The 14,434-nt window shown below is 43.8% G+C and overlaps 1 protein-coding gene across 1 annotated transcript; it reads right to left on the bottom strand.

Annotated features, from left to right (window-relative positions):
* Positions 1-2,856: 2,856 nt before the first annotated feature.
* LOC133141113 (transcriptional and immune response regulator-like) lies at positions 2,857-3,907 on the bottom strand. Its single transcript, XM_061261517.1, has one exon. It carries the CDS (start codon positions 3,774-3,776, stop codon positions 3,474-3,476), a length of 303 nt encoding a protein of 100 aa, XP_061117501.1. The 5' UTR covers positions 3,777-3,907; the 3' UTR covers positions 2,857-3,473.
* Positions 3,908-14,434: the final 10,527 nt, after the last annotated feature.

Here is a 14,434-nt window from a genome sequence, read left to right as displayed (position 1 = left end):
TAGTCATTGAGGGAAAGATGAATGCAGCAATGTACAGAGACATCCTGGATGAAAACCTGCTCCAGAGCGCTCTTGACCTCAGACTGGGGCGACGGTTCATCTTTCAGCAGGACAACGACCCTAAGCACACAGCCAAGATATGGCTTCAGGACAACTCTGTGAATGTCCTTGAGTGGCCCAGCCAGAGCACAGGCTTGAATCTGATTGAACATCTCTGGAGAGATCTGAAAATGGCTGTGCACCGACGCTCCCCATCCAACCTGATGGAGCTTCAGAGGTGCTGCAAAGAGGAATGGGCGAAACTGCCAAAAGATAGGTGTGCCAAGCTTGTGGCATCATATTCAAAAAGACTTGAGGCTGTAATTGCTGCCAAAGGTGCATCAACAAAGTATTGAACAAAGGCTGTGAATACTTATGTACATGTGATTTCTTAGTTTTTTATTTTTAATAAATTTGCAAAAATTACAAAAAAAATACTTTCATGTTGTCATTATGGGGTGTTGTGTGTCGAATTTTGAGGAAAAAAATGAATTTATTCAATTATGGAATAAGGCTGTAACATAACAAAATGTGGGAAAAGTGAAGCGCTGTGAATACTTTCCGGATGCACTGTATATGTGTGTGCATGTGTGTGTATGCGTATGCGTATGTATGTGTGCGTGAGTGAGTGTGTGTTTGCGATGTGGCCTGTGTGTGTGCGTGTGTGTGCGTGAGTGTGTGTTTTAATGTGACCTGTGTGTATGTCTGTGTGCGTTTGTGATATGGACTGTATGTGTGTGTATATGTTTGTGATGTGTGCGTGTGTGTGCGTGTGCGTGTGCGTGTGCGTGTGCGTGTGCGTGTGCGTGTGCGTGTGCGTGTGCGTGTGCGTGCATGTGTGTGTGTGCGCGTGTGTGCTGATATGTGTTTGTGTGTATGAGTGCATGGTATAATGTGGACTGTGCGTGTGTGCGTGCATGTGTGTGTGTATGTGTGTGTGTGTGCATGCGTGTGTGTGTGCACGTGTGTGTTGATATGTGTTTGTGTGTATGAGTGCATGGTATAATGTGGACTGTGCATGTGTGCGTGTGTGTGTGTGTGTATGTGTTTGTGTCTATCTGTGCGTTGTGTAATATGGAGTGTGTGTGTGTGTGTGTGTGTGTATGTGTTTGTGTGTGTGTGTCTGTTGTGTAATGTGGACTGAGTGTGTGGGTGAGTGTGTGTGTGCACGAGTGCGTGCCATGCGTGCCCAAACATGTTTACATATTTTTATGCAAGTATTATGAGTGGTGTAATGGTTTTATTGAGTAGAATTGCCTTTTCCCTACCAAGGAGATACACACCTGAGACTTCCCCTGCCTTGGGATTGGGGTGGGGTTTCCTTTGTCTGGAACACATGCTGGAGGCAGGTACAGTAGGAGTCAGGTGGCATGTCTGAGACTAACTGCGCCTAGAACTGGTTTGAACCGGATAGCAGTCTATCAGCACAATGAGATAAGACACTGACTGGTCTTTCACCTTGTATGCTAATCGTCCAGATGGCAACATTAGGATGAAATGCATGCCTTAGCATCTGAGCCCAATAAAAATGTTATTATGGGCTGGTACAGATTAAGTGAATTTGTGATTTTACTCCAGTCAAATCCAGTATCCAAATCCAGTACTGTCATTACAGGCAATGAAGACAAAGGGCATTCTTCACGGTTAATTCAAAAGCATTCTGAACAAGTAGAGACAACGTTGCTTCTCTTTACATCTTTCTGTTCTCTTTCTAAACAAAAAGGATTTATCTTCTTTCTTTTTTTTTTACTCTGCATTACATTAACATCACTAAATGATATGCTCAATGTTTCCTTCTTGGTAGAATTATTATCTGCCTGAGGGGGGGGGTTTGTGTTATACACCCTTCCCCAAACACGGCTGCGCTGCCAGTTTCATCCTCCAAACCGGTTTGCGCCGGCTGGATAAGCGGTGGAGCAGGGAAACGCGATGAGGGTGAATGACCGCAAGCGGTCTGAAACACAATATCCCCTCTTCACACGCCCTTATTTCTCATTGGAATAGAGGGAAAAAGGTCCCTCCACCATTAAATCTATTATTCCTGGGTGATGCATCCGAGCCTAAAACATATAGAATAATCCTATTAGACGCGCTACCTCGACATTCATTCATTTGCATGTCATTGTCAATTGTTTGTCCACAGCTGTGATTGTGAAGGGGTTTGATCTGGTATTTTGTTATGAACCAGTATATGCTGACGCATTATGCAAACACTGGCAAATTAAGAGGTTATGGTAGGGACACACATTCCTATTAGTGAGCCCAATATGTTTAGTCTTAACAGCATTACAAATGCATGTGTTTAAGCTTAATACTTCTATTGATCTACTACATTGATTTATGTTGTAGGCCTATTGCATTTTTTTCTATTTCGGCTTTCCTTTGTCTGTTGTGTATTGCTTGTGTATGGTACCAATTAAGTAATGAGTGCCCAAATTAAGTTTGTGTCTTTGTATTATATAACTGATATGAACACATATAGTGTTATGAGCAAATAATCACTTTATACCTGGAATAAGTACCTTATTTTGGGAGGTGTTTAAATCAATGGAATATATGGTAATTATATAGGCCTATGTATAATATACCTTTCAAATTCAGGTTCTTATGATTGCTATTATTGTACACATCATATATAGCTGTAGGTGTGTTAGGACTGTAACTGATTCTTTTTTTTGGTCTTTTGTTGGTCTAATGATGTGAATACTGGAATTTTCAAATGGTTTACTTGACATTATTTATACTTTGGAACTTCCATATATTGATTGTATCCCACTCATTTCAATTCCAGAGTAGAAACACCAAAGGCAAAAATGATTTTTCAGTAAAATAATAATTTATTAATGAAATTGCAAACACATTAAATGCATGATATTTTCTACCATAACATTTGCTGAAAAATAAATTAGTGGCCACTAATTCGTGTTAAACAGGTATCACAATTTTAAACTGGTACAGAGACAAGGCATCAAACGATTTCAAAGTAGGTAATGAGGCATTTTCAGGCGATTTCTTCGGCACCAGTCTCAATATATTGTGTGCACCAGCAAAGCTTGTGCACCTATAAGGTGCAAATTGAAGTCAACGCATTCAAACAAATGCATACAGTCAAGGAGAAGCCGTCAGGCTGGCTAGTTTGTGCATGTATCCTGGTTGCAGTGTTTTCGGGAAAATAACCCGTATTAAAAGCTCAGCGTTCTGTCCATCTGTTGTCTCCCTCAGAACAGGCTATCCGGGATCCACACGGGACCGGCTTGTCCTCTTGCCCCGTAGCACCATAACCAAACAGTTTTGTAACAGTTCGTAGCGATCATCTCCAGGCATTGTCTTGATCCTTCGTCGAAGCAGCATCCTTAGCAGTCGATTTCGACTCACTCGCATCTTGTCGCAAAAACGTAACGTCGGCTCAGCCAGAGCCGTTTGGGCGGTCAGAGTCAATGCAGTTTCAGGAGCTGCCTCACCATGCGCGCGATCTGCATGAACTTGTCCTTCTTCCTCTGTTTCAGCGCCATCAGAGCCTTGGACGTTTCCTCGGGATCGTGGGCGAAAGAGAAGATGCTCCTCACCCTCTCCTCCGCCTTCATGTCTCCGGTTTTCTGAAACAGCTTCATCAGCGCGTCCTGGTTCACGTTCTCGAAGATGTTAGCCGCGGCTTTCTTGCGGTGCGCCGTGTCGAACTTGTTCCCGTGGACGGAGGGGCTGACGCGGTGGCAGTCCGAAGATACGTAAGAAGACATCTTTGATTCGCCTCTTTTCTTTGCCGGCAAAGGCTGAAGGCTGTGAAACTCGCTGACTGCTTAGGCAAGGCTGAGTCAGGTCAGTCTCTGTGTGTGAGAGGCAGGAGTGAAGAGTAGTGGCGCTGCCTGCGCTATTTAAAGGGTTGCCAGGAACGCTCCGGCCGTCAAGACTCGTTTACAGAAATGACATCACTTCTTGCAACACTCCCACAGGGAACGCCCACCTCTGAGTGGAGCGAACTGTACGCCGGTTGGATTGGAAGTTTTAAACGCCGATAATAATGCTGGAGAGTCCCGATTATATGGTGCCAGAGCGCGGGACGTTTGATGTACTGACGAAATAACAGGGCACGTTTACTGTAGGCATTTACTAGACATTTAAAACGTGGCAAACATAATTGCTCAGTCTTCTGTGTGTATGTCTGTGTGTGTTTTGAAGGGAGGGGGTTCTTTAAACGATTTTTTTGGTTTGGTCATATGGCATCAAAATAATAACCCTAAAATAAAATTATAAAACAATAACAGTAAACAAATGGAACATGTGGGGTCAGGGGATCAAAGTAGACGAAGATCCCAAAATGGTACGTGGACTTTGAAACATTTTAAGTTCTCAATGTCCAGCCAATATCAATATAATAAAATAATTGAACTGGCCAAAGTGCAAAAAGTAAATAGCCTACCATCTTACTCCTCTCAAAACGTCACACACAGCATATTCAAAATATAACTGGCAGAACAAAGTCAATTGCAGCTAAGATGGATATTCATACCCGCACATTTAAGTTTTAGATATAATCTAATCATGTGCATGCAATGAAAAACATAATCACTCCAGACAGACTGCAGGATGACTGGTCAGGGAGAAAGATCTGCATTAGCCTCTAAAGATCTCTAACCTATCGTTATGGGAACACTTGGAGAACATACTTTAGGCTGTGAATAGACTCAATTTAAACTTTAATGGGTGAGGTTTCCCAGCATTTGAAATTAAAGTGCACGAGACGCTGATTTTACATTCTGCTGGTATTATGTGCCTGATATTTCAGCCCTCTTTAGTGTTCTGTAAATAAAGACCTATCAATTAAGCTCAAAAGCACTTTACCGGATAACACTGGCAGAGTTGTTTTTATGATAATCCCACAATTAACTTATCTTGCTGGAACCAGATGCTATTGATATCTTACCCCGCCACAATAGTGTGACATAATCAGGCTTTTAATTTATTATATAACAAAATAGTTAAAACTGTCAAACATGTGTATGATACCAATTAAGTTCAGTTGAAGAAGAAGTTGCCATTTGTTCATTAATTCCAGTGATTTGTGGAGGATTTGGAGAGGCTGCTGAGAGTGGCCTTGGAGCTCCTCCTTCATAGACCTGGAGGAGAGTCTGTCTCCTGGAGTACAGGGGAGAGCAATGACCTGCATCCCCTCTCAGATGCTGGGCGCTGATAAGAGAGAAAGGCGTTCCCGCTGGCTCCACTTTTGAAATGGAATACAAACAAAACACCCAACAACTCCAACACGCATTTCCCGTGAACATACGCCATGGACACAGCTGTTTTCTTCATCTCCACACATTATATTCTTCACAACCTAGAGTCAGAATGATATGATATATCGCTCTGTATACAGTATATATGAAAATGTTGTAATGCATGTTAAATGCTCCACCAAGTCACTTCAGCTAAAAACATCCACTAAATGCTTAAATAGTTTAATGTGTCATAGTAACCTCAAGGTTACATTGTGTTCCCATTGCACAACAAGTACAATAGATGTATATTTCCAAACAATGCGAAAGCAGTTAGCACTGATTGAATTAGCTTATTTCAAACAATCAGTCAGAAATGCATCAATGTTAAAGATAGTATGCAGCATCAAAGTAGCATTGACTGTGTTGGAGAGGGGCTGAAGAGTATATGATAAACTTTTTTAAGTAAATAAATTAAATGGCACGCACAGGTCCCCATGCAAAACATTTGGTTTAATTAAAACGGATGAAGTGATTCAAGAATGCATCTGCTCTTCTGCTGTCGTATGCATAACTTTGCGGTTACATAATTACTCATTCCCGGAACAATGTCCAAATGGCATTCATTCGCCAGCGTAACAATGGCACAGAATGCCTGGCATTTTACCATCCTGTATTTGGCGGAATAGCATGACGCAGATTGGACCAATAAGAGTTAGCCTATCCTTGACAGCATAGGCCCCGTCTGCTGTGCAGGGTACCTGCCCCTGCCCCTGGTACCGGCCCCTGCCCCTGTGGCATGACGGTGGGCAGTAGCGGGGGTCGGGTGAGTGGCATATTTATGACCCCGGAAGGGGCTGCAGAGCAGGGGCACACAGGGGCGGTTCACGCGCGATGCTATCTCTCTCCGCGGGGAAAGGGAAGTGTTGTCTCCAGCTGCGGTGCCTTGTCCTGCGGCGCGGGCCTGAGCGCATTAATAACCATAACAAAAGGGCAGCCGCGTTCAGAGGAGTTCAAAGGTCCCTGTCGCGGCTTCCTCCCCCAGCCGGGCCACAGGAGACAGAGGACTCTCTCCCTCTCAGACCCGTGGAGCCGCAGGCCTCCTCCTTAACGTCAGACATTCCCAGCCTTTTAGCGCACACGTATGTCAGATGTTTATCTTTCACAGAAGTCATAAACTATGCCAGATCGCATCTTTGTACTCGGACAGTTTAATGTGCGGACTGATGCTTACGCTAGTTTATCGATAGGGTTAATCTGGAAGAAGGAAGAAGGTTGGAAAATGATGACGAGATATGATGTGACTCCAACTCCTTCGTGGAATGTCGTTGGATTTCTATGTAAGGACTTAACCCACATTCCACATTATAATCTTTCATGTGCCTTATGGGAAGACATGCACTGGCAGGGACATGTGATAAAGCTACAGTACTTATTACTTCTCAAACCGGTTTTCCCAGCCCAGTGATAATGTTATTATGGAGTATCAAGTAATGCCATCAAAATAAAAGGTTACAAAGCATAACGTTGTCCAGAAAACAATGCTCTTTTTGGTCTATTAACATTACTTTGTACCTCGGTTACATTTTCCAACCCATATGTATGTCACACAGAACCACAGCTTCTAATGAGGTACACTGACTACACCACCTGTGCACTGAGACCACCCGACCCCATTCCCCACCTCTTCTCCAGACCATCTCACCCAGCCCCTTTCATCTGTTCCACAATTACATTACATTACATGACATTACATTACAAGGCATTTAGCAGACGCTCTTATCCAGAGCGATGCAATGAAGTGCAGATGAAACACAGGAACAAGTGGACCCTAGAGGACAGTACGGTTCTGAGTCCTAGCGTGACCATACAGATACAATCGGAACCCTTGAAGAATACATCAACTTACAAACTAGCATACCACGGTTGGCAGCGAGGATACCCAGAGTAAAACAATACAATAGCTAATACAAAACAACACAACAATATATATATAAGTGCCATTATAGTCTATGGCATATACAAGCTAATCATGGTGGTGAGGTAGTGAGGGAAAGGTGCAGCCTGAAGAGATGAGTCTTCAGTCTGCGTTTGAAAGTGGTCAGAGACTCTGCCGTTCTGACATCCACAGGGAGGTCATTCAACCACCGTGGGGCCAGAATAGACAGCAGTCGTGACCGAGAAGTGCAGGTGTGGCGAGGGGGACGTGCCAGGTGGCCTGAAGTGGCAGAACGGAGGGGTCTTGCTGGTTTATATGTCTTGATAAGCGATTTAATATGTACAGGGGCTGATCCATTAACTGCCTGGTATGCAAGCACCAAAGTTTTAAATTTGATGCGAGCCATAACAGGCAGCCAGTGGAGGTTGCTGAGCGGGGGGGTGACATGTGAATGTCTGGGAACATTGAGTACCAGACGGGCTGCAGCATTCTGGATCAGTTGTAGGGGTCTGATTGCAGATGCTGGAAGGCCAGCCAGCAGAGAATTGCAGTAGTCCAGGCGGGACAGGACCATTGCTTGAACAAGGAGCCGAGTGGAGTAGGTAGTCAGGAAGGGCCGGATTCTCCGGATGTTGTAGCTCTGCACGGTCCAAAGACAGCGTGCCCACACCCTTCAAGCAGGTCCCATTACACACCCCTTAAACAAACTCATTCTGGACTCCTTTTCTGTCCAGAACTGTTGCCCAGTCGCCCTTCTTGGAGGCGGCCTGTAGAGTCGTGGTTAAGGTACATGACTGGGAGCCACAAGGTCGGTGGTTCGAATCCCGGTGTAGCCACAATAAATGATCCACACAGCCGTCGAGCAAGCTCTTGAGCAAGGCCCTTAACCCCACATTGCTCCCTGGGCACTGCATTAATGAGGACAAATTACCCCACAGAGTTCAATAAAGATATATTATTACTGAAATGTTGTCAGCCAGATCTGGCAATATCGCTTAATCAGGAGAATACACTCCTGCTTCTCCTGTAATGTAACTGGAGTCTGGATAATTGTCTGCTAAATGAATGTAATGAATAGTTTAATTTTACCTGAGTGACCTCCACATGACCTAAGCCTTTTTCGTTTTGTGGGTATTAGTTGAATATAACGTGTTTGTGACTCGTAAGCTGATTTAATTTGCAGTCAAAGGGGAAATCAGCTTACGTTCAGGAAGTGTTCTTGCTGGTGTTATGGTTGATTTCAGCTTAACATTCAGAAGGTATATGATACTCAGAAGGCTCCTCTTTTAGTTTGTGCTGTAACTGTCTGGGATGCTGGGCGCACGATTATGTAAAGGCCAGGCTGAATTTGAGATGTTTACTGCCAGTCCTTGTAGATACGGAGAGGAACACTGATTAACTCATTCTAATCAGTTAATCTGAGCCCTATTTGCGAGACTGATGGCAGAGGCAATGAAGCTAATGCGTCTTGCTTCACTGATAACTACGTCAACTACAATGCCTTCTTCTTGGCAAATGGCTCTTTTCAAGAAAAGGTGCCCGAAATTTCCTTAAAAATGAAGAAGCTTATGGTTTGAATCTGCTAGATAGTTCTGGTTCCCAGTAGTAGTTAGAGTTCCTATTGTCCAGCTTCTATCACATAGTGCATATGAGAAAATGTTGCCAAAGGATGCAGCCCCTATTAGTCAAACATTGAAATGCATTGTCCACTTGACATTGCTAATGCACTGAGGTGCTTCCTTCCCTATAGACTCAAAATAAAAGCTAGAATAACTTTGATACACCACACTCTACGACTTACTGTTGTATACCAACACAGCTTCGAGCCTGGCACTCAAGCTGTGTTTTTCTGATCTAGCCATTCCTTCCAGTAAATGTTACAACTAGACCTTAATTATTTAAAGCAAACTTTATTACACAACATCGCACATTATGCATATTTGTCATCATTATGCAACTGTCCAACTCTAAAAGCACATCATACATCCTGAAAATGGCAGAGAAATATCAATTATTTTAAAGGAAAACATGCAAGAAAAGGAGAGAGTCACCAGTTGCAATGCCACAAACTGATTTTCCACAGTTTAGTCAGTGTGTATATAGGACAGCAGAGTGGCAATCCCGTACTACTTTCAAATCACATCTGCTGATTGGGCCAGGGTTTTGTCATACAAAGCAGAAGAGGAGTAATCAGCATATCGTATACGGTTATCTACTCCCTGTGATTATGGCTACATTACACAACGTGTTAATGGCTGACACAAAACTGCTGTAGTACCTTTGCCTTCATTAGTTTTATTGGAGCAAGGAGTTACCACAGCACCCAACTAGTCTTACATAATACTGCATTAACAGCTACTGTGTGTATGGGTCTGGTAATTGTTTGATAACACAGCTACAGTACAATTAATCTTTTTTTTTGCCAAAACTGTTATAAGCTTGAAAAACATAATTCATAAGGATGAGAAATCGCCACTACGATAAACTCCATACGTGGGAGCAAATGACACTGATGTCACAAAAAAACCCCAAGAAACAATTGTTTAAACAGTGTGTCATTCAGAAGAAACACACTTAGCTTCATGGTAAACAGAGCAAATGGCATTTCCCAGAAATCTTGTGTCGCGCTGAGGCCCTGTAACTGTTTCCTATTAGGGGCTGTTTACTGTAAGCAGTGTGCTAATAGCCAGGCCGTGTTTACGTGCACAATCTGAATGTGGAAAACCCGGAGAAACGGACACGGCACACAATGATGCGGAATGCATTCTCTGCGATGCAGGGCTCGGTAACAGTCTGATTATGAAGCCAATCGGGTGTTCCTTACCGGAAAACTGCGCGGAAGGGAGGAGACTTCACTAGTAAAGAGGTGTGGAGGCAAGAAAATTACCCCGGGGTTTTTAGTACGCACCCATGCTACGCACCCATCTTCCCCGCAACATGCAGGGTGTGGATTCACCACCTGGGGAAAACACCTTGTGTCTTCTGATGCAGGAGAGCTCACTGGAGACGTCACAGCCTGTGACGGAAAAGCAGAAGTATGTTAAAATATATTAAAAACATGAACTAGTTGGAATTCTCTTGGGCTCTGATCGCTGGAGAAGATATATTCACAGAGCTGATTCATCCATCCATTTCTGGGAAATGACTGAACCCTTGACAAAACCGGAGACTGTGAGGGAGACATCCAGTCACAGTCCTTTGATTAGAGAGGTTTATTTCTTTAATTACCATTGTACTGTGTGGTCTACTGTCTATACCTTCAAGCTTAAATGTAGATTTATTGATTGTGTGTTTTTTTTTAGTGTTTTTTTTTTTTTTGGCTTTTCAAATAGAAACCTGGAGGGCTCGCAGAACGACAGCAACAAACAAAATGGCGGCACGAACAGCGGCCTTTGTCTGGAGCCAGCAGGGGCACACAGACTGCACTGGCCTCCTGCGTTCCCCCCGCTCGCCCTGGGGGAGGGAGGGCAGTCCCGGCTGGGAGGATTAAGTGACTCATCATCATCACATCCCACACAGGCGCTGAGGCAGGCAGCGTTACACAGAACCGGCCTAAACTGGATCCCGCGCTCTGATCGCAGCAATGCGCGGCTCAGGCGGCTGAAGGCTGCCCCGCATCTGTCTCTTAACTGTCATCCCAGCCCTAAGCCCTGGCAGAGGATCAAGGCACACACGGTCAGGTGGAACACGTTAGAGCCACCCATCTGGGAGGGGGGTCAGTGTGTCTCATTCCAGTTACCAAAGCCAATTAGCCTCCCAATCAGCCTTCCTGGTCCTCCCGGCTTGATACTAACGCAAACGCTTTCATTCGCTCTCTCTCTCTCTGGCCCCGTAGCCCTTTTATATTACAGAGTGAAAGGACATGAAAACCAGCGATAAAAGGCTGGAACAGATCTAGCCAACTGATACATTCACCGTGATGGTTGTTATAAGAGGGTTTCTTCTCGTATAAAAACCCCACAGAGAATACAATTTAAATGGAATCTGCTTTGAGTATTATGTTACTTCTGTGCGGCAGCAATTAAGTTGTTTTTCTTATTGGAATATTAACTTGTAGAACATCACCACAGAGCACGTCTAGTTCACAATATATTACTGTATAGTGTAGTGCTCATTAAAGCATTAAACTGCATTAAAGTCGAATTGCCACTCCTGTATATTTGTCCCCCGTGATATTGCTTGTTTTGTTAGTGCCTGAAATGCGTTTGTTGTAAATGTTGGCCTCCCCTGTATTCGGTTGTCAGCATGAGTATCCGTGTCGGATCTCCAGTGCCGCGTTTTCGCACCGGTTGTGAAATTACGAGCGATAACGGGGGCTTAAATCTCCATGTTGACGGTGGAATGCTTGGAGCTGGTGCGTGTTCGGCACAGCAGCGAGGAGCCTACCGCTTCGCCGTGCATACGTAGTCATAAAGTAGCAATTAGTCACTGGTGTGAGTAAACGGGGATTCACCACTTTTGGACAGAGGCCCGCAGCGGGTCTGAAATTCTGTCAGGGAGGTGAGAGCTATGGCGTGCTGGCCGCGTCAGAGGGAGCGGCTTTGCTCCGTGTGGATAAGAGTCCCGATTATGCAATTAGGCACCAGCTCAGGCTACTGCTTTTAGTCTTCGGGAAATCTGCTGTGGTGCGGTGCTGTTCAGAGTCTCAAATACGGCCAGATGCGCTTCACGTGTCCGGCACGTTTTACGTTTTAAATATAAGAGAGAGCGCTAAGTGGCTAGACCGGTTTTTAAGTTGAACAAATGTTATCAATAGGCTGCTTTCCAAAAAAAATAAAAAATAAAAAATCCAGTGTAAATAAGTTATATATTATATTTGAAAACGGCAGGATTCAATTAAAATAGAATCAAGAGGCAGAGAGATGCCCACAGCGGCCCTTCTAATCACGCTCCTCTCCTTAGCCCAGGCCGGGACGCCAGATTGCGTTTGGACGGCCGCCAGTTCTCGAAAGTGGCAGTCGCAGGACTCCCATTGTTGGTCCTGGCAGGAGAACAAGGTCAGTGCAGGAAGGAGCTCCTCACCCCAGGCTGTGTGACAGACACACCCAGCCTCAGGTCCCCACGGCAGCCCCTCTCCATCACCCTCCGACAGCGCCCACGGTCCCAGAGGAGCACATGTTACAGCCATTAACACAGCTTGTATCGAGAGCTGGTGTGTAAAACAACACAGGCACGATGAATGTTATTGGGGGAGGGGAGGGGGGGGGGGGGGGGTCGGTCGCCCTGCCTCCCCCTACAGGGTGCTACTCCATGTTTTCCAGAATTCCACCTTCAGAGATTCTACAGAAGGAAATGGCTGTATGGTAAGAGAGTGGCCCATGTATTAGAGATGAATCTCTCAAGTGAATCCAGCTAATGTGCATGTTCCATCAAATATCAGTCACTGTCGTTTGTATGAAAAACACATAATGTCTACATACAGATGGTATTCATCAGAAAATACAGCAGATGTATCAGACATATTATTATATTATTTAAGACGTTAGGCAATAGTAGCAATTGAGTAGAAATAGAGCCCACATTTATTTACTGAAAGGGAATTCAAACAGTAATGTTGGCTGGCAACTGGAGTCCAAATGATGGTTGGAATAAATACTTGGATGTTAACACAGTATATTACAAAAAATTGAAAAGTGAAATAAATATTAAAAGAACACTTCGCAGTGAATCAGTGAAACATAGACTGGTGTTCCTTCCCAAACAGGAAGAGTTAGTCATGTAGAGTTCCAAACACAGTGACTGTGTATATACAGTGTATTCCATGGTAACACATCACAAACTTCAAACTAAAAAAAAAAAGGGAAATCTAATAATGGGAAGCAAGCTGAGAACAGCACAGTTATATGGCAGTTATACCCTTCAGGTGCCAGACTAGCTCAGAAAATCCTCCCTGACTGTGTGCCTTCAACAAGGTAAGTTTAATTGCATTTAATGTGCCTGCTTAGAGCGCACTGTGCACTCACTGGAAAGCCAGGCATGCGCTTCTCAGCTGGTTCCAACCGGTTTTGGGAAGAAAGAAAGTCAGTCCTGCGGATGACTTAACGCTCAGCGATTACAGGGGGCCTGGATTTCGTTGAGCAGGGCACACAAAGGGAAAAGCTGGCCATGCAAATTTAATACCAGCAACATAGCCGGCAGGATAACAATCACTGTCAGCAAAGTGCTATTTATCTGCCCTGATAATGATCCTTTCAGCAGTCATGCTTAATTAAAGCATCGTTATTAAAATTCCAAATTCCTTATCCCGACCTGAACCTAAATCTTACCTGAGATGAGTCCACAGCAGGATATGTGTCTCTACATGTGGGGCGGCCTGTAGCATAGTGGGTAAGGTACAGTACTGTGCAAAAGTCTTAGGCACCTTTATAACATTCTGTACAGATAAGATTCTTTCAAAAATAATTCAATGAAAGGTCCTAAATAAACATATTATACATTTTGCATTACATTTGAGTAATTTGGCAGAATAGGTAAAAACTGAATCAAATCAATATTTTTTTGTGACCACCCTTCGGTGTTAAAACTGCATCACTTTTCTGAGATGTCCTGCAGTTCTATAAGGCAATCAGCAGAGAGGTTGTTCCAAGCATATTGGAGAACTTGCCACCATTCTTCTGCAGACTTTGGCTGGCTCCTTGACTCTGATCTCAGACAGCCTTGATCAAGTTTTAAAAAAGTAAAAAGTAGTCAATAGTAATATGTTACTTTAAAAAAATTAAATACAAAAATGTCTGTAAAATAAAATCTTTTGGAAAATGAATATTTGGAAATCTCAAACGCACACAAAAAAATAAACATATATATATAATAAAGTCTAGGGTGCCTAAGACTTCTGCAGAATACTGTACATGACTGGGACCTGGGGTGGTTCGATCCCTGGTGTAGCCACAATAAGATCCGTACAGCTGCATTAACCCTGCATTGCTCCAGGGGAGGATTGTTTCCTGCTTAGTCTAATCAACTATACGTCACTCTGGATAAGAGTGTCTGCCAAATGCCATTAATGTAATGTAATTCCTCTCAAATTTCCCTACCCCAGTTTTCAATAAGGTGAGTACATGTGAACTACAGAAGCCAACTCTTGTCTTTAATTTTCAATAGGGAAAGGGATTACATTACATAACATTATTGGCATTTGGCAGAAGCTCTTATCCAGAGCAACGAACAGTTGATTAGACAAAGCAGGAGACAATCCTCCCCTGGAGCAATGCAGGGTTAAGGGCCTTGCTCAAGGGCCCAACAACTG

This window comes from Conger conger, chromosome 11, assembly GCF_963514075.1.
Source record: "Conger conger chromosome 11, fConCon1.1, whole genome shotgun sequence".
In the NCBI taxonomy this organism is placed as follows: Eukaryota; Metazoa; Chordata; class Actinopteri; order Anguilliformes; family Congridae; genus Conger; species Conger conger.
The sequence above is the reverse complement of the archived record's forward strand: the minus strand, read 5'-3'. Positions and strand labels throughout refer to the sequence as shown.